Source organism: Pan troglodytes, chromosome 7, assembly GCF_028858775.2.
Source record: "Pan troglodytes isolate AG18354 chromosome 7, NHGRI_mPanTro3-v2.0_pri, whole genome shotgun sequence".
In the NCBI taxonomy this organism is placed as follows: Eukaryota; Metazoa; Chordata; class Mammalia; order Primates; family Hominidae; genus Pan; species Pan troglodytes.
In genome coordinates, this window is record NC_072405.2 from 101,309,084 (window position 1) to 101,330,324 (window position 21,241).

A 21,241-nucleotide genomic window follows, 5' to 3' on the forward strand; every position below is an offset into this window, starting at 1 on the left:
AGTTAACATTTATCATCATCTATATACTTTTCAAAATTTCTGCGGAAATGTTTAATTTATAAAAGCAAAATAGCTTTTTAATATGTTAAAAAACATAAAGAAGTAAATAACTATCCAAAAAGCTGCCACACAGATATAAGTACTATTAATGTTTTGGCAACATCCAAATATTTTTTTCTACACATATTCTGGATAGCATTTATTGAGCATTCACAACATATAATGCACTGTGCTGAGAAGTCTTGTAAATGTGTAAGATTTTATAATCTAATACTATGCTGCTATTGACCTGAGATACTGCATTTCTAACAAGTTTCCAGGTAATGCCAATGCTGTTTTTCTGAAGGCCATACTTTTCAATAAAAGTGTTGTACATTAAAATATTGTTATATGGAGGTCTGTGAAGGGGAAACAGTGCAGGGAGGGGAAAGAAAAAAGGAGACTTGGGCTTTCCTTTCCTTGAGAATCAATTGTCAGATGCTTAGAATTCATTATGCTACATTAAAGCTCAATTGGAAGAAATAAGTAAATTGTGGTCTCATAACATATTGGGGATAAATCCACTATGAAGGCAGACTACTTCCTCATTTGAAAGGTAGCAAAATTGAAGAACTTTAGTTACTGAGTCCTTCCCATGCATATTCCATTCTTCACTTAGTGTTTTAATTCCTGTTTCTTGCCTTTTCTACATCCATCCCATAGCATGTAAAGTATAATTATCTTCATTGTTGTATTTCCTAAATCATCAGTATTTGTTATAATTTCCTCTTTGACCGAAAGATTATTTAAGAACATTAAAAAAATTCCAAGTATGTGATTTTTCAGGGTTGAAAATTATTATTTTCTAGGGTTTTTTTTTTTTGTAATGTGGTCATGAGTGCTTTCTAGAAATATATTAAAGTTTTCTCTACATTTGAGTATAAAATCATTTAGAAATGCTTCAGGATAATTTGAAGAGAATGCAAAAATAAGGTAGAAAAGTAATATATATATTACACACATATTTTAACTATTTAACTACCTTTTATCTCTTAACTTCCCATTTACTTGATTTATCAAAGGCTGTAACTGCGCTGGGTTGGTGGCTGACATTTGTAACCTTAGTGCTTTGGGAGGCCGAGGCAGGAGGATTACTTGAGCCTAGGAGTTGGAGACTGCAGTGAGCTATGATGTTGCCACTGCATTCCACCCTAGGCTACAAAGCAAGACCCTCTTGTCTCTAAAAAAAGAAATCATAAATGTTGAAGTCATAGTCCAACATATTTTTTTGCTATATTCTCTTTAATAATACATACAGAAGGATTACTCAATAAATTTTAAATACATAAAATGCAACAATTTAAACGTACATGTTTTTAAATAGATGTATATCGATGTACATAAGTAAAACTATCACCCACATCAAGATCTGGAACATATATTTTATGTATTAATGTCATATTATTTACCATATAGTTTGTTAAATGTTACATCCTATATTGTATGTTTTACATAAAATGTCTTATGTTTAGATTTTAAGAAAAATGTTGCTATTTCTATGATTTATAGTTTCCATTATCTTTAAACTCTTTGATCATTTGCTTTATACAAATGTATCTCAGGTTAGAGATTGATTTTTGACCCAATTTCAATTGTAATAGGGCTATTTAACCAGTTTATAGGTCATCTGTACTGTCAATCTACTTTTTGCTAATTTTAATGTCTTTTTGCTATTTTTCTTTTTACCACTTCTTTTCCAAACATTGGAATGTATATATTCTATTTTTGTAGTTAACACTTATTTCCATGTCAAATTTACTTGGAACTATATGATTTACTTGGAACTATATGATGCAGTAACTACTGTTTTTCCCCATGCATCATGTACAGAAAATGAGGATGTATCCACCCCCTCCCAAACCAGTGATTTGGAAGTTTCTTTACAGTATCAGTAGTAACATGGACAAACTTGTTATTTTTTTTCCTGCTATACTTAAAAATAAGGGAAATAAAACTGTATTGTTTTCCAATTTTGTCAGATTTGACATTTAGAATGTTATTTGTCAAATCTACAGTGACAAAGCCCTTTTACTTAGGTTTAGCTTAAGAACATGCGTATTTGTATCTACAATACCACATGCTAAAAATAAAACAGTATTTGTCCAATATATTGAACATGTGGTATGCCCTTCCAGTTTAAATGTAAACTGAAATTTTACACCCAGCTTATGTTTCTATTTTTGTATTTAGTTTTAATGCCCTATACATAACAATTTAAACTTAATGCTCCGTAACTAGTTTTAATGCATACCATCAGTTCTTTCATACAATTGCCTCCCTGTTCTTATTTTAATTCAGGTTCTCTGTTAGCTGCAGTAAATCCTTCAGCAAAATTTTCAGGGAAAGTTCTTGGTTGATATACTTTCCTAACCCCTGTATATCTAAGAATGTCTTCCAGTTTCCTTTGTAAAGAAATGATAACTTGGCAGAGTACATAATTCTTGGCTCAGAATTATTTTCCCTTAACACTCTAGATATTGTTCCACTGTCTTCTGGCATTTAGAATTGCAGGAGAAAAATCTGAGGTCGGCCTGACTTTTGCCCCTTTGTAAGTAACCTGCTTTCTCTGACTGGATGCTTGTAAAATGTTTCGTCTTTGAAATTCAAAAACGTCACCCGGGTATGTCTAGATGCTGCTTTCTTTTCATTAAACTTTAAAGGTATCCTGTGAGCCTTTTCCATTTGTAGATCTAGTTCGTTCTTCAATTCTGGAAAATTTTTTCAAGTAGATCCTTTATTGTTTCAGCTCCACTTGCTCTGTCCTCAGTTTCAGGTATTCCTATTATGCATAGATTGTATCTCCTGGACCGGCCCTCTAGATCTCTCTTTTTCTCCTCTTAATTTCTTTTCCCCTTTTCTCTGTATTCTGTGACAATTTGTCGTTTTGCACTTACTTCAGTAATTCGATTTTGTGGCCAATCCAGCGTGCGCCCTTCTGTTAACTCTCTCAACTTCCTGGTATTTTCCAAGCGCTCTAATATTACCCTCTTTATCATCGCGCATAGGTGTTTAAGCTCCTGTATTATATGATTCTCAATCCTTCTTATATCTTGTTTCCATCTCTATATCCGTTTCAAGAGGAGGCATTTTCTCGATTACTTAGCGCTGCTCCTTTTTTCTCAGGGGCGGTATTACGACCTTGGAGACAATAAACATAATTTAATTCCACACAGCCCCAAACAGCCCAAAGATTCCCATTGATAATTATCGACGGCTTTATTAAAATGCTTTATTTTTCTTTCTTACCTTTTCAGTTGCTTTTCTTAGAAACAGGGACCAAAATCAAAGATTAAAGAGGTCCTCTGAAGCAGGGAATGAAACAGACGTTGAAAACTATTCCCGTTACGTCATCTCTGCGCGCCTCACGTCAGGGCCAAGAGCCTAGCGCGTAGCTTTATGGCTGACTCTGCTCTGGCGCTCTAGCCAATTCCGAGGCTGCAAACTCCGCTTCTCCGCTCGCAGTCTGGTTCCTCCCCTGCCGCCCCGCCCATCACGTTAGGGTCACGGTAGTGCGCACGCGCAGCACCCCATTTAAGTTTCTCGTCTTTGCAGTGGCTTTGCTTAGATCCGGTGCCGCCTTGAAGGCGGGGCTGGGTCCCAGCCGTAGCCAATGGAGCCCCGGGTGAGGGTTGAGGGGTGGAAGGTCCCTACTAGCCGGTGCAGGTTTCTTCTAGCGCGTGTGCTGGGCTACCTGGTCGTCATGGAGGCGATCTTGACCGAAGAGCTTGATGAGGAAGAGCAGCTGCTGAGAAGGCATCGCAAAGAGAAGAAGGAGTTGCAAGGTGAGGCGGAAGGAAGTGGGAATCTGGAAGCCGCCGCGACTGGGGGAAGGGCGCGTGGCGGGTCGATTCTGGGGAATCTTAAGGCATGACTTATCTGGATCACCCTAGACTTCCCCTAGTAGCAAGTGGCCTCTTCTCTCTTCACCTACCCCGGCGGCCCTTTAATTCCCCAACCTTCAGAGGCTTCCCCTTCTGAGGCCTGCGGCGTGCCCCCTACCCCGCGCCGCCGCCGGGGTGCAGGTGTCTGAAAATACCTAGAAGCCGCCGTCTTGGTCCGCTCCCAAACCCACGATGCCTCCCTTTTCTATACCTGCCCCAGTTACCGATACTTGTCCCTAATGGGTGTATTTTGAATGGACCCGCCTCAGTTTAGGAGGTTCAGAAAGGATACCGGAAAGATTTAAAACTGGCTACAGTCAGGTTTTTTTCCTTCTCGTATCTCGCCAAACAACCGAAACATATTCAAGATTTTGTTAATGAAGTTTTTTTTTTTTTTTGGTCTCGGCTTCTTCTGGGCCCTTCTCTCTCTGTAGCTGTCTGTTACGTGATGACTTTCTTCCATAATTACTTTTTCTGTACCCTTCGCCCGTTACCATCCCCTTATTGGTTCCTGTTTCTCATCTCCTTTTACTCCTGCGTGTCTGACTTAATGATTTTAATGGCTTTTCAGCCAAAATTCAGGGCATGAAGAATGCTGTTCCCAAGAATGACAAGAAGAGGAGGAAGCAACTCACCGAAGATGTGGCCAAGTTGGAAAAAGAAATGGAACAGAAACATAGAGAGGAACTGGAGCAATTGAAGCTGACTACTAAGGAGAATAAGGTATGTGAAATAAATGTTTGTCGTTGCCTACACCATTTGAAAACAGCTGTCCACTTCTGTTAAATGTTAAACTGCTTTTTTTTTTTTTTTTGAGACGGTGTCTCGCTCTGCAAAACACGCTCAATCTTGGCTCACTGCAAGCTCCGCCTCCCGGGTTCAGGCCATTCTCCTGCCTCAGCCTCCCAAGTAACTGGGACTACGGGCGCCCGCCACTACGCCCGGCTAATTTTTTGTATTTTTAGTAGAGACAGGGTTTCACCATGTTAGCCAAGACGGTGTCGATCTCCTGACCTTGTGATCCACCCGCCTCGGCCTCCCAAAGTGCTGGGATTACAGGCGTGAGCCACCGTGCCCGGCCCTGTTAAACTGTTTATTATCTAAAATCATAAAATTGGTAGGGAAATGAAATCACTTAGTTATGCTCATGCATCACTTCTCATTAATGTTTTTGTGACCAAGTTTACAGGGCAGTGTGTTTCTATAAGGGAGATCAGCAAAGAAAGTGCTATACTTTACCTATTTACTTGCCCAAAAGATGAAGCTTCACCAAATGAAAGTTGGAAGACCAGGCATCTGATCCCAGAATTGCGACTGAATGGGATTGTAACCTGAGCAAGGTTACTTAATCTTTCTGAGCTCAAATTTTCCCACATATATAATACGATACAAATATTTCTACACTCTAAGCACAGGTTTTTGTAAGAATCAAGAAAGTGAACGTGAAGTCATTTTTGTTATAAAAGTGCTTTATTAACAAGTTGTAATGAATGAAATTTTACTGATGTTTCTTGGGTAAGTTGGAGCATCCTAACTTTCATAATTTTAACTAATATTTATTTTATCGTTGGATCTAATATATATGTGTCAAATACTTTGGTTTATATGTATTATCTCATTTAACCTCAGTAACACACTGTGAGGTATTACCTGTGAAGTAAGTATACATAATCCCATTTTTCAAGTGGGAAACAGGGTTAGAGAGATTAAGAACTTTGTCCAGGAGTCGTAACAGCTGTTGATTGCCAAAGCCAGAATTCCAAATGAGAACTGTCTTACTCCAGGAAGTGAATACTGAATTCTGTTACAGCTTTGTATAGTGTGGTATTTATTGTATGGGTTTTGGATGTGAAGGGTCATATAGACCCCACAACCTCACTCCATCTTTGATAGAAAGTTCTTATGTCTATGTAAAATCTTATCTGCCATACTTAAATTTTGGTTGATTTTTGGTTTGCTGTTGACAAGTACAGCTTGTCTGTGCTTTTTATAATGGTCCTTACATTAAATATAGTCTAAATTTCTTTAACTTTGTTAGTTATCAAGTTCCCAACTTTCCTTGCCTTTAATGTACTTCATCGCCAGGTAACAAGGCATATATGATACTCCAGGCGTTAAATTGTGTTGTGACAATTGTGTTCCTAATTGTCTCCCCATCTTTTCTGTTAATGAGATAGTTTTGTTTGCTGCCTCAGACCTTTCAATTTTGAGGTTTCTTTCCCAGGTTTCCAAGGACAAAAATGTTTGATTCATAAGCTACATGGAGTCCTACTGTTAAAACACAAACTGCCATTTTAGTTTGAACTATTTATCTGTTTCATTAATTTAAATTGGTTTTCTTTTCTGAATACTACCAAAAACTAATGCCATTGCTTTTTTGTTTTTCAGATGCATCTCTTTTATCTTGCCTGTTGTCAATATAGATGTTTGTAAATTTTAACAGCTTCCTCTGAAGAATCACAAGACTCCTAATTTCACTATAGTTGATAGCCACTGTTTGAAGTCTCTATCTGATTTTGATATTTTGGTCATTTGGGACACAGCCTTTGCAGACTTCTGTCTCTGTGTATTAAAGGCCTTGAGTTGTTCTATGCATGTGTTATACTAAAAACTGGCTTACCTTAGAGTTGCAGTAATAGTAGCTACTCATCCTTATAGTTAAAAGTCTAGCATCTTTTTTTTTACTCTAGCAAACACACACTAGCCATTTAGGATTGATTATAATATCAAATGATATTATAAATTAAATATATTTTCTGCCTGCAGTTATCAGTTTGTAGATGGAAAAGTGTAGGGTAGGAAAAGCTCAACTTGCTACTAGGGTCAAGGATTAGTACTCATCAGGTTCTGGCTAATTAAGATGGAAAAAGGCCTCTGCTGCTAGTTGAGGTTATGCAGCTAATAATGAACTGAGCCAGCACAGGACCTTTATCTTATATGTACTGGCAGTAGTCAGAGAAAAGAAGAGTGGAGTGCTAAATGAGTTGGCGCTTATAGGAAGTACAGTACTGCATTTAGATTAATGGAGTAGGCATTCTAAGAAGGAAGGAAAGCATGCAGGGATGAGCATGATCTTTGAAAGAAACTTCTTGGGAACTTGTCAAATTCTTCCATAAAAATAGAAACAGGAGACAAAACCATATTATCTAATACAGTGTCTATTGCTGTTACTCAAATTTGAAATGTGGGATTAGATATATTTATGATTTTCAGTAATTTAATAAGTACATTGACTTGTTAATGCTTTTTGTTTCCTTCAGATAGATTCTGTTGCTGTTAACATTTCAAACTTGGTGCTTGAGAATCAGCCACCTCGGATATCAAAAGCACAAAAGAGACGGGTATGAAAGTCATGTCACCAAGTATATAAGTTAGTGCTGTGTGTTCAATACTATCTTAGGTACTATCTTAGGTCTTGTTATAGGAAGAGAACGAAAAAAAAAATGATGCAGTTCCTTGTCTAGGCACTTGAACTAACATTTATTAAGCACCTGCTGTGTGTCACATACTATGCTAAGCTGCTTATATGACATCTCATTTAGTCCTGACAATAATCCTGTGAAGTAGGATTTCTTATCCCCATTTTATGGAGAAGAAAATGATCCTAAGAGAATATAAAATAACGTATTCAGGTTGCAGCTCTCATAGGAGAGCGAAGCTGGGAGTGGGAGTGCAAAGTAGTTTTTTTTACAAATATATTATCCCAGACTTAAAAATTCAGAATGTGGGCCCAGGGGATTCTGATGCACAACCCTGGCCAAGAACTATACCATTGGGTGAGAAATAAGGATTTGAACCTAGAAGTTAACATGTGTAGGTATACAAAATTCTTAGAGAATTATGTAGGTATCTATATAATGGTTAATTATGAAAATTTAGAGAAGGGAAAGTTCATTATGCTAATAATGGGTTGGAATTTGAAAGAAATATTATTTAGATAGGATATTCCAAATAGGACGAGCAGCATGCACAAAAACAAATGTGGGGGTGATATATTGCATTATTGAAGAGCTATAAGGAAACTGATTTATTGGAAGTAGCTAGTTCATATCAGCATTATGGAAATGAGATTAGATGGGTAAGTCCCTTTGAATTTGAAAAAGAAAAATGATTAAATTCAGTCTTTTTAGTTGCGAGTATTTTATTAACACTTGATGTTTTCTATGGTTTAAATGCATATTTTTAAATTCATTTTGCATCTTATGACATACTATGTAATTTAGTAGAGCATGGAGTTCAGTGTCAAACAGATGAGGTTTTAATTTCATTTACTGTTATACTTTGGGTATGGTTCTTCTTTAAGCCTCAGTTTCACATCTATAAAACGGGGGCAAATTATAGCTACTTCATAAGCTAATTCATTGTGAATATTAAATACTGTACTATTTCCAAAGCCTTTAACACAAGGCCTGGAGAACTAATGGGTCAACAAATGATAGTATTGTTTCTATATTAAGTAGTGTATAGTATGCCTCTTAAAAATGTAACCTAAAAGCAATGTCTTTTTCTATGTTAAGTAGTGCATACTATGCCTCTTAAAAAATTAAACCTAAAAGCAATGTCTTTTTTTGTTTGCAAGTTGATGAAATGCACATAGTCCAACATTTCTCATTCTTGTGTAGAATTTTATTCTTGAGTAAATATAATTGTGAATTTTGTAGATTCATAAAATTTAGATCTCATGGAATCTTGGAGATTGTCTGCTTAGGATATGCATTCTTTTGTGATGATCTCACAATTGTCTAGCTTCTATAGATCAAAAAGGAAGGGCAGAATTTTTGCATGCCAGTAACATAACAAAACATTGGAATTATGTCTAGTTAGTAATTGAAACATCTTATAATAGCCTATTTAATTCTGGAAAACCTAAGGGCACAAGTTCTTCCTATCTTTATCAAAACTTGTTCCTCCCCAGCTGGACCTCTAACAACAAAACAAACAAAACGAAAACTCCCTTACCTTTCTCAAAAATTTTGTTACTTTTTCCCTAAGATACTGCACAACTGGAATTAATACTTTTGTCAGTTATACTCTCAAACCATTTAGTATCTTTTATAGTCAGCTGCTTTAACACTTGGCAGAAAAAATGCCCAAGTAATGTTTTTACAGGGTTATATTAATGGGATTTTAGAACAGAAAACATTAAACGTTTATAATGCTTAAGAAAATGGAACCTGAAGTCAGGATGCACAATCGGGTGTTAGATTATTTGGAACCTCCTTTTTGCTAGAAGCACCAAGGAATGCAAAGTCATTTAATTAATGATGTTTATCTTTGAGAAAGATACAACTCTGGAAGAAAAACGTGATAAAACTTTGTCAAGATTTATTTTAAGAATATCGTGGAATATTGTAGAGCATATCTCTTATTTTTAGTCTAGAAAAACAGTATTTTATTCAAAGAACTTAGAAGCTTTTTGATATGAGAGAAAGAGTCTAAAATAGAACTTAGAAGAGCTGGGTTTCAAAAATATGGAATTTGAGGGCTGGAATGAGATTGAATTCAATTTCTGTATTTTCCAATGAGAAAGCAGAGACCCAAGTTATCTCAATTGTACACTAAAAGTTTGATACAAACCCAGGACTGGTGTCCAGCTCTTAATATTCCCTTTGAATCTTCTTTGTTATATTACTATATCAACATGACTGTAGTTTTATTGACAATATATTTATGATTTACATGCTATTTTCATCTTTTATACGTTTTTATTAGAACTTATTAGTGCCATTCTATCTCCGCTACTATAGCTGTAGAAACCAAAGTGCCTAGTGCTCTTGGGAAACTATATATTGCTGGAAAAAGAATTCAGTGGATTTCTTACCTAGTGCCCTGAAAAGGAAACTCAATTGCTTTGTTCTAATGAAGCAAAGCATGAAGGGAAAAAAATGAAATGATTAGAATTAGTATTTTAGAGGCTTAAACAGTTTTGCAGATAAGATAAAGTGCCACTCTTTCAGTAAATAGTACATGACATCATTAACTCCAGCTCCCATCTGCTCCAACTTTTATTCTGATTCAGGTGCCTGGATAGAAGGAGCTCTCTGTGTTGTCCTTGGTCCCTGCTCTGCTCTTACCAGCTGTATGGCCTTTGGAAATCTTTCTGCGTGCTGTTTCCTCAGAAGAGGAAAATGAGGGGTTTTGGATTAGATGATATCTAAGGTGCTTATTCTTCCTTTCCCCTCTGAAACTTTTTTAGTCTTTTATAAAGTAATAGTGCCATCTTGTGTTTTAAGATATTATGCCTCTGTGATCCACAGTTCTAGGTACACAGTGAAATAAATTTGTTCCTATTACTTATACAAACCTTAAATAGGCTATGTTTTATTAGGGAGATATTACTGCTTTTGATTCAGGTAACTTAGAAATCACTTTAGGTTCATCTAGCATGGCACATAACAGGCAAGTAGTACAGGTACATGACAATAAGTTTAATTGAAACTTGCCTTCCCATTCACTTTTGTTCCAAGGAGAAATTAGAGCTAGCGTTATGGAAGTCTTTACCTTTTCCTATTCTTGGCTTACCAAATCCTTCACTGTAACTTATTATTAATGTAAAAATTTATATAACTTAGTTTTTATTCTTAAATTATAAAGCAGTTTCCCCTTGAGTGTACAAACAAAATATATGATAGAGAATTAGAAAGATGCAGAAAAACATACAGACATACACACACACACACATACACACACCCCAAAATAAAACTTATTTTGGAATCCCGTCATCCAGAGAAAAGCACTATAAATACTTTGTGTATATTGTAGTTTCTTTTTAGTCCTATGTTAAGTATAGACCTACTGTATATTAACTATATGCCTATGCTTTTTGCCTCCAATTTCATCTCTTGACAGTTTTCTCTGGCACTGTAGCTCTAGGAACTGTTTTTAGCTATGAAACATATAGTGCTTTCTGGCTTTTGATCATTACTAGTCCATCTGTTAGGAATTTTTTTTCCTTTCTTCTTCCCCAACCTTCCCTATACACCTCCTGTCTATTCTTCATGTCACAAATCTCTCATTTCCGTCACCCCACTCCATCCTTGCATATGTTTCCATGGGAAGAGCTTATCAGACATTTGCATAAGGAAAGCAAATTGTAGAATGTAACATATGATACCATTTTTATTAAGAATTTATACATATTTTCAAGAGTATACCATATTTATTAAAATGAATGGAAAAACAATCTAGAAGGATGCATACCAAACCTCTAGAGCAAGCACTGGGATGGCAATGGTGTTATGGGGAGCTTGAGTCTCTCTCTTATATTTTAATTTTTTTTTTACAAAATATTTGTTAATTAAATGTATGTGTATACAGACATTTTAAAAAGCTTGATAAAAAGGGTGTCTGCCTATACCCTTCTAAAGGCTGTGTCATATTAACACGTTACTGGTGGACTGATAAGAAGCCTGGATTAGCCTGGGCTTTAATATAATAATAATGTGCTTTAAGGCCTAGGATAACTCAGTCTTAAGAGAATACTTTGAAATCAGTAAGTAAGGTTTTTAGAAACTTGGCATGTAGCTTTTAAGTAGACTTTAAAGAAAAATTAGAGGGCTTTCTTAATGTCCAGTATAGAGCAAGGTGCTGGAAACACACAGATGAGTAAGAGAGTAAGGAGCTCACCTTGTAGAAAATTCTTGAGATGATCAATGTGATAGTGCTTGTGCGAGAAGGGAGAAAAAACACCGAAAAGTTTTGAGACCTTTACATTTCCCTTCCCTTAATAAATGAGAATTAGTCCAAATTATTATGAATTAACTTTCATGCATTCTCCTTTTCTTAGGAAAAGAAAGCTGCATTGGAAAAGGAGCGAGAAGAACGGATAGCTGAAGCTGAAATTGAAAACTTAACAGGAGCCAGACATATGGAAAGTGAGAAACTTGCTCAAATATTGGCAGCTAGACAGTTAGAAATTAAACAGATTCCATCTGATGGCCACTGTATGTATAGAGCCATTGAAGATCAACTGAAAGAAAAGGATTGTGCTCTGACTGTGGTTGCCTTGAGAAGTCAGACCGCTGAGTATATGCAAAGCCATGTGGAAGACTTTCTGCCATTTTTAACAAACCCTAATACAGGAGATATGTACACTCCAGGTAATTTATTTTTCTTTACTATGTTTCATTGTTGCTTTGTTGTAGTTGTTTTTAAATAAAGTGCTTCCCAGCACTGAGCGTAAGAAGAACCCAGATGATCCTTATGAGGAAAAAACATCACAAGATTTAGGCAGAATTATTTTCTGTAATTTTAATAGATGTTGGTGTATTTTTCTCTATTAAGATTTCTTAATTACTTAGTTATTTTGTAATTATAATATGCTAATCATTTTATGTAAGATAGAAATAGGAATAAGATTAGTCATTTTTGAAAAAAATGTAAGTTCTTATTTGACAAAGTGAAGTATTGAGGAAGGTAAGCTTCAGGAAGTATATATAGGGTCTGAAGACCATAAGGAGAGAATGACTAGGAAAACCATTTCCTGCTTTTATCTTATAATTTGGGAACTTTACTTTTATTTACAATAAGCTATAATTAGGAAGATTAGTGTTCAAGTAAAACAAATGGGTTAATAACCTGCTTTATTCTATACAATACTATCACAGTTAAGATAAAATATTTATGAGGAAGTAAAAAAGTACACAACTAGCAGATGAGGAAGAGAGCAGGTAAAAATCTGAATAAGGGCCGGGCGCGGTGGCTCACGCCTGTAATCCTGGCACTTTGGGAGGCCGAGACGGGCGGATCACGAGGTCAGGAGATCGAGACCATCTTGGCTAACACGGTGAAACCCCGTTTCTACTAAAAATACAAAAAATTAGCCGGGCGTGTTGGCGGGCGCCTGTAGTCCCAGCTACTTGGGAGGCTGAGGCAGGAGAATGGCATGAACCTGGGAGGCGGAGCTTGCAGTGAGCCGAGATCGCGCCACTGCACTCCAACCTGGGAGACACAGCGAGACTCCGTCTCAAAAAAAAAAAAAAAAAAAAAAAAAAAAAAAAATCTGAATAGGTTTTGGGGTAGTAATGAATGGAATAGAGGACTATTAGTCCTTGAGAGAATATGGCAGGTTTGGCAGTATCCATTGGGAACAAGTCATATGGCCAGAATGGGTTGGAGAGAGAAAGGTTAAAATTGACTTTCCTTTAGTGGAGTCTGTCCTCCATGGAGGAAAGGTAGGGAGTGATGCAGAATTGATAAGAATGAGCATTGGCAGTCAAGTGTGTCTCCTTTAGTGTGTATGGCTTAAGGTATCTGTTGATAAATCTCAAGAATGACTTAAGCATAATCTAATTCTGTAGTGAATTAATTTCCCATAGATGTCATATTGGAAATGTTAACTTATCTCTTGCTGTTTTAGGTCATTGCTGTTTTCTAAATAAACAGAATTTGCTATGGAACATAAAACACATTTTTCCATATATTTTGATATATGCATAGGCAATGTGATAAATGACTCTTCTGTCATTTATCTCCCAAATGATTACTGAATCATTGAAACTCCCCAATTGCGCTAGTTGTAGGGCATAGAGGAGGTGGCAGTTCAGTATGCTGAGTCAGAGAAAAACACAAAAGACTTAATTAATTATCTCCATTTATTCAACCAATACTAATTGAAGGCCGCTGTGTGCCAAGCACTACTCTAGGCACTGTTCTGAACACTGAGGATTTAACAGGGTATGAGACAAACACATGAGACATATTTTTCTTCTAGATGTCCATAATTTCTTTCCTTCCATCTCTGTAGTAAGGATAATTGTTTTCCATTTTAACATACTGTATAAAAAGGTGTATGCACAAAATATACCCATTGTAAATTTAGTGATTAGGTCTTTTATTTCTCAGGGCTGATGTGAAAAGCCTTTTCCTTGGTTAGAACTGATACTTATGCAAGTAATGTAAGTGCTTCCAAAATAACAAGTGGAGGCACTGTTTGACGCTATCTCTGGGGAAGGAATTTCAATTCATCTGTACTTTTACTCGAATTCTCTTCGTATATTTCCCAGAGTCTTACAGTAAACCTGATTATACAGGAACTACATTTTTTTTGTCTTTCATGGTATTCCTTTGGATGCAGGTTTGGGCTTCAAAACACATGTCAAGATAGTGAATATGGTGGCAATTTTTGGGGTCAACGCTTGGGGTAGAGTGAGGTAGGTTTGTTGTATAGGGAGGGTATCTGGGCCTCCGACAGAAGAAGAAAAGCAGAAATGGACTGCTTTGTTCTTGGATGGAAATGTGGTAGAAAGTTGGGGTGAATTAAGTTTGGACCTGGGAGTTAGATTAGATTCTGGAGGATACTGGTAGAGAAGGAGAATGTTCATAACTTGGGCATTTTTGTCAGGAATTGTGGGAACTATAAAAGGGATTTTGTAACATGAGTTACAAAAATTATTAAGTGCTGTATTCTGACCTATTCTCTACAGAAGAATTTCAGAAGTACTGTGAAGATATTGTAAACACAGCTGCATGGGGAGGTCAGCTTGAGGTAAGTTTGTAGTTATTCATAGTGATTGTGGGTTGTTAAATTATTTCTAAATCCCTTCTGTAGTTTTTAGATGTTTCTCAGCTGATCCCAATTTCTCTTTGAAGATTCCTTTTCTTTATATATTTGCTCTTCTCAACTGACAAAGAAATAGGGAGTTAACATGATTAGGTCTGTGATTAAAGTATGTATGTTGAGGGATTGAAACACTATTACATTTTAAATAGCTCAGTGTTAGATCTGTGTGTTAGAAATACATATGTGTAAGTCTTTTCATCGTGATAGTAGTATTGGCAATACATTTGATTTTCTGGACTTAGGAAAGTGAAAATTTTACTGAAGTAAAGTAAAATTTAGCCTAGTAGCTCAGCTGATCAAAGTCACTATTGGAAAAATATCTTTTTTACATCAGAAATGGAAAAAAAAATTATATGAAATTATAGGCCAAATCCTACCACAACATATATATTAAAATCGTATTTTGAATTCCTAATTGATAGTGACTGACTTACTTGAAAGCAGTAGTTGGTGCATTAAATTCATATGTAAGAAAACAGTATGTTCAGTCACTTACAGGAAGTTATCAAGATTACTTTTTAGCTCTAATTTTAAAAAAATCTTACTGTTAACTTTGTTTTGTTAAAAACAAACAAACAAAAAAAACAGGTAGGTAGGCCAGATGGTGATGAAGCAGCCTGGGTATTAAATAGGATAAGAAAGAAAGTTCTGGGTTCAGGTCCTGGCATTTTCTTCCACCCCTCTGTTTTGTGGCCACAGGGGAGTCAGCCATCCTCCCAAGCTTGAGTTTCTTGATTACTATATGGCCATAATAAACCCTCTCTGTGTATTCAGTTGAGCATTTTTGAGCATTAAGTAAGGCAGAGAGTACCTGCATAAAAGTTTGTAAGCTGAAGTGCCAGATGGATGAACCTAGGCAGTACGATTAGTAATATATAATGATGATTAATCATCATGAATAGTCTGTGGCTCTAAATAATTCACTTTAAGAACTGCTTCATTTGAAGATGCAACATGAATGTTGCCCCAAAATCTTTTTCTTAGTACTGCTGTGTATGTGCATTTCCACCAGAGGGAACTGTATCCATTAGTTTTGTATGCCTCGGAAACTCAGGAAATGTTCATAGTAGCTTTGTTACTACTACATTAGGAATAATTAAAAATGCTTGAACTTTCTTAAAAGGATCATTCATATGAGTATTAGAGATTAAATCAAGAAATTAAGAAAAACCTTTTAAAACATCTTTTGAGGGACACTTATACATTTTTTTCATCTGTGAATTCATCTGAAGTAAGAGTTGCAGTTTTCACAATAGAGTAAATTCAAGTTATTAAAGAAAATCATTCTATGATCTCTGAAGTTAGAAGGCATAGTAGGATTCCCAGAGTTTTGTTCACATCCTCTATTCTATGCTAGTTTCTTAAAAATGATATTTTAGGTATAAGAAAAATGTACCTCAAAGGAACGTTTTTGATTTACCACCATGCAGCAGAGTGCTTTCCATATTTTTGAAGTAATTTCTTAAATTCTTTCAAAACCTCAGGAAGGAGTATGTTCATCAATGGAATGTTCTTGTAATGGGGCAAGTCCATATCCCATAGTGCCCCCATAGATCGGGGCATTATGATTTTTACTTTCTTTTTGAGACAGAGTCTCACTCTGTCACCCAGGCTGGAGTGCAGTGGTGCTATCCATCATTGTTCACTACAGTCTCAATCTTCTAGGCTTAAGCTTTCCTCCCACTCCTGAGTAGCTGCACCACCATGCCTGGCTAATTTTTGTATTTTTTGTAGAAACGGGGTCTCCCTGTGTTGCCCAGGCTGGTCTCGAACGCCTGAGTTCAAGTGACTTTGACAAGTCTTGTAACCCTTTTTTTGCCTCAGATTCTAGGTCTTTAAAATAACGACAGTACCCATCCCATAAAGTTATTGAGAGGATTAAAGGAATTAATACACATAAAGTACTTAAAATGCTTGAGTGTTTGGTCATATGTCTTTTTTTTTTTTTTGAAACAGGGTCTCACTCTGTCACCCCAGTTGGAGTACAGTGGCGTGATCTTGGCTCACTGCAACCTCTGCCTCCCGGGCTCAAGTGATCCATCATGCCTGGTTAATTTTTGTATTTTTTTGTAGAGACATGGTTTTACCATGTTGCCCAGGCTGGTCTCGAATGCCTGGACTCAAGGTATCTGCCTACCTTGGCCTCCCAAAGTGCTGGAATTATGGGTGTGAGCCACTGTGCCTGGCCCGTAATCATAATAAGTCTTTAAAAATGTTAGCATTAATGTTCATTATTCACCATTATTCATCTGGCTTTAGGCTCTAATTTTATATTGTATGGTATGAAATTACTTAAAATTGTATATTTTAATCAAATAGAAATTCATTGATAGGGCAGTACAATTCATATACATATTCTACTCTTTGAAAATTATAGAGCAGTGGTTGTCAACAGTATTTGTAGATTAGAATCATCTGAAAAACTTTAAAAAAATAAATATTTTGTTCTTCCCCCTGCCCATTTTCTCACATTGTAATTTATTTGGTCCGGTGCTTCAGCAATGGTATTTAAAAATTTTTTTTTGTTATGAACATTTTCAAGCGTATTCAAAAGTAGACTAGTATAATATACCTAGTCTACCCATTGCCCCTCTTCATTAACTGTGGCATTGATATTTTTTACAAAGCTTTTGTGCAGGCAGGGCTTGAGCAGTCTCTGCATTTGATTTAATAAATACAAGTTGAGCATCCCTAATCTGATAATTTGAAATCCGAAATGCTCCCAAATCAAATTTTTTGAGGGCTGACATCACAAGTGGAAAATTCTACACTTGACTTTATGTGACAGGTCACAGTTCAAACTTAGTTTCATGCACAAAGTTATTTAAAATGTATAAAATTACCTTCATGGTGTGTGTGTAAGATATGTATGAAACATGAATGAATTTTGTGTTTAGATTTGAGTCCCATCCTCAAGATATCTCATGTAGTATATGCAAATACTCCGAAATCTGAAAAATTCAAAAACTTAAACAATTCTGGTTCCAGGCATTTAGGATAAGGGATATTCAACCTGTATTATATTTATTTATTCAACAGATATTTATTAAGTGCCCAGTATATACCAGGCTCTCTGTGTACAGTGGTGAACACAGCGTATCCCTGCTCTGACTGGTTGCCCGTTCACACATATTTGAATGTGATTTACATTTTTATTTTCCTTACTGATACTTTTTTCTTCCTATAGCTAAGAGCTCTGTCTCACATTTTACAAACACCAATAGAGATAATACAGGCAGATTCTCCTCCCATTATAGTTGGCGAAGAATATTCAAAAAAACCACTAATACTTGTGTAAGTACCTAGACATTTTTACTGTTTTATTTTTCACAATTAATACAAAAAGGAATATTAAAAAATTTAGATTATATGTGTTAAAATATGTGACTTAGATAATTTTTTAAACCTCTAGCAATTTATTTTTGTGTGTGAGTTAAGAATAAAGTCATTTCTAAAGGTTATAACATTTTAGGACTAGTTTGTATACTGTCCTGGTTTGACATTAGTAATGCTAAAAGTTTCAACAAGTGTTAAAAGTTGAAATACATTCATGTTGCCTGTTTATTCCTTAGATTTATTTTTCTTCATTTTATGAAAATATCTTACATGATTTAGAAATCTCTTCTGAAATACAGCATGCAGGGTTTGCTATTGGCTTTAGTATTTTTTAGCTAAACCTATTAAGATAGTCATCAATGGCTAGATGACAATTTAAGCTGATTGAACCTTCAGCATCTCAGCCGTTTCATTTTACCCCAGTGATTGAACCAGATCTTGCTGACTGCTGCCACTTTTCAAATGGTGTTGAACTCTTAATTAATATGTCCACATAGTCTATTGAGTGAAACCCATGTGGACTGAGTCATTCAGAATCATTGGTTTATATATATATAATAAACATATATATATAGAAAAATTGCTTTCATCAAAACTACTCATTTCTTTTTTTTTTTAATTTCAGATATATGAGACATGCATATGGCTTAGGAGAACATTATAATTCGGTTACACGGTTGGTAAACATAGTTACTGAAAATTGCAGCTAATTTATACAATGTTGTACAATTATGTTTTAATACAGTGTGCTGAACTGAGTATTTCTACCAAGTGTTGGGTTGTTCTAAATGCTACTGAAAAACACAACTACCTTATATCAGTTTTATGGCAAAGCTACTAACAGGTGTTTTTAGAAATATGTCAGAGATAAACTTTAACCAGTGTCTTCTTAGTGGAATTTTAAAAATTTGTTAAGTTCATTGTAGAGAACATCATTCATAGACCAAGATGGTCCCCTATTAGCTGATATTTTCATTTATGTAAGATCCTGGACATTCTGTTTTGTGTTGGAACAAATTTTCAATGTTTTTAATTCTCCCTTTTCTGCCTGTTCCTAAAAACTTTCAAAATAACCATTTCAATGTAATTTGTCTTGAAGAAGTTTACCCAATATCTTTGTCATTGCAATAATGTAGTATGGTGATGGTCAATTTAATTATTGCTTATAAAATGAACTTGATTGCAGTAACCATGGTATCGATGAGATTAATGCAGTGAAGCTTTATTACTAATATATATAGCCTTATCAAAGCAAGCTAAGAAGCTTGCTTTAATAATTAATAATTTAAAAATATTTATTTAGATGGGATTCAGTTGTTTAAAGAAGTGAGATAAATTCAAAGGTAAATAGGTATTCTCTGTCAAATTTAAATCTCTAAAGAATTAGAGATTAGTTTTTTATTTGTGTATAACTTAAAAAAGACCTAATAGGTTACTGCCTTTTTAATGCATTTGTTATTCTTTGGTATTTTTTAAGCATCGGACTGGAGTTAGTACCATCATCTCTTGAGTCTTTCATAACTACACATTTTTATATTTCCTTTTGTGTTTTCTACTTTGCTTTCCTTGAAGGAACAAGCATTTTGTGGCCTTTACCTTGTGCAATTTTAGGGAGTAGCAGTGTAAAAGGTCCAAGACCACATTTACTTGAAATTCTTCCTCTTTTCTGATTTGTCTTACCAGATATTTCCCTTCTTGCCTCATTCTCTAGGATTTGAATAAAACCTTTGCCACTTATTTTATTAGCCTTATTAATGTCACCTTTCCTTCAACTCAAATATTTGAGAAATTTTATGTTACATATATGAATGAAGTTGAAAGCTACTGTTTGGAAGCTAAGACTTGTATACAGTAGTTTTGTATATGAATGGTTGTTCTAGCTCAGATTTCAGGTTACTCACAACAGTATTCTTTCTAAGAGGATATATACAAATATCTCTCATAATTTATGTAAGGAAATATTATGAAAATGAGACTTTTTTAGTTTGATGTGTGTTTCCCAAACTAGAGATTAAACTAGTAAGATTTAGTATCGTTTATAACATTTGAATTTTTGCTCCATGAGTACAACTAATTTTTATAAGTAAATATTGGGTTTATATGAAAAATGGGGTGTCAGTCTTTTCACACGCCCGGCAGGTAACCATGTGGGAAGCTGGCAGGGTCATTGATAGCAAGTAAGTACTTCCTGAAGGCTTTCCAGTTCAAAAGATTACAAGCCATTCTGGCTGCCCAACAAATTATATTCTGAAGATGCCTGTTTTGTAACCCTTAATGTGAATTTTTTGGTGTCTGAAATTTACAAAAGAATGAAATTGAAATTGTAAAACACTAAATGCTTTGGGTTTATTTTGAAGTAATCTGTTACTTTAAAATGTCAACATTGGGAAGCCATAAAACAAGATATTATGAAACCCAGTATTATAAATGTTATCTACATCTAAAGTATTCTAAAATAACTTATTGGCAGCTTTATTCTTTTTTTCCTTACAAGATTTAGAATCTTTTTGGTTATATGTCTATTTTTCAATTTTGTTATATTTTTAATTTAAGTGGCCAATGTGGTTATGAACAAGATTTGTATGGTCAGCTTCTGTTCTTTCCTAAAACTTCAGATAAATATCATTTTAGCTATAACCTAAAAAAGTGTTTAAATAAAATGACAGATGTTAATTTAAAAGCAGCATATGCTAATTTACTTTTTCATATGATGATGGTCTAATGGAAGTTACATATGCTTTCTTTTGTCCTAACTCTGAAAAGTATATGTCAGAGTTCTGGAATATGTCTTTAGCCAAGAATTTTATTCACTTAAATTTGTTTACAACTTGTATAAAGCAAAAAAGAATGTGTGTAACTATAGTGAACAGCATAGTTTTGCTTATATTATGTGATGTTTGCCAAAAAAAGAATAAAAGATGAATGAATTACATCAACATTTATTTGCTTGAATTGTCATTCTTTAACAATTCGAGAATTTAGAAGTGGAGAAAACTCCTTTTGTTTTGTATCCAGCCTTTACTTGTCTTCACACACAGATTCTTACATTTTAAGGGATTTTGAATAAATATATGAGCGTAGCTTATGCCCCAGAGTAGAGGGAAATAAAGTAATAGCCATTTAAGCTATAGCTCTTAGAAATCAGGTACAATCTTAGAACCTTTTAGAATAATGAATGTTTATTTAGGGTAAAATATTTTAAGACCCATAGATGTTAAAATAAAGAATAAACATTTGTGTGCAAGAATGTGGAGCAGTAAGAAGGAAGTTTGTACAAATAAATGTTTTCACACAATTGTTAATATAGTGCCTTATTGGTACAGGTTCTTAGGAAGTAGCTGAAGGACTAGATCAGTTGATCTGAGAATTTATTTGGTGATTTCATGCTTTTTTTTAAAAAACTTTTATCGAACAGATGAAATTT

General features: G+C 35.1%; 2 protein-coding genes and 1 long non-coding RNA gene across 6 annotated transcripts in view; 2 read left to right on the forward strand and 1 right to left on the reverse strand.

Annotated features, from left to right (window-relative positions):
- Positions 1-1,262: 1,262 nt before the first annotated feature.
- On the reverse strand, positions 1,263-3,529 carry LOC100610387 (uncharacterized). The gene is made up of 2 exons (XR_127996.5): positions 3,286-3,529; positions 1,263-3,177 (listed from the first exon to the last, which is right to left on the reverse strand). It is a non-coding gene; the product is annotated as an uncharacterized LOC100610387 (long non-coding RNA).
- A 9-nt stretch (positions 3,530-3,538) lies between these two features.
- On the forward strand, positions 3,539-20,755 carry OTUD6B (OTU deubiquitinase 6B). 3 transcript variants are annotated; one of them, XM_003311825.5, is made up of 7 exons: positions 3,539-3,821; positions 4,492-4,643; positions 7,181-7,261; positions 11,707-12,019; positions 14,345-14,406; positions 17,669-17,775; positions 18,443-20,755. In XM_003311825.5, exons 1-7 carry the CDS (start codon positions 3,650-3,652, stop codon positions 18,525-18,527), a joined length of 972 nt encoding a protein of 323 aa, XP_003311873.1. In that variant the 5' UTR covers positions 3,539-3,649; the 3' UTR covers positions 18,528-20,755. The 3 variants fall into 3 exon arrangements, with proteins under 3 accessions (XP_003311873.1, XP_054513374.1, XP_054513375.1); XM_054657399.2 differs by lacking the exon at positions 7,181-7,261 and having other exon boundaries at positions 3,650-3,821; XM_054657400.2 differs by lacking the exons at positions 3,539-3,821; positions 4,492-4,643; positions 7,181-7,261 and adding an exon at positions 9,943-10,079.
- Positions 17,710-21,241, forward strand: part of LRRC69 (leucine rich repeat containing 69) — a 134,132-nt gene continuing 130,600 nt past the window's right edge. For both annotated transcript variants that reach the window (XM_001137722.6, XM_063816409.1), the window contains exons 1-2: positions 17,710-17,775; positions 18,443-18,493. The gene's annotated coding sequence lies outside the window, so the exon portion shown is untranslated. The remainder of the gene's footprint in view (positions 17,776-18,442; positions 18,494-21,241) is intronic.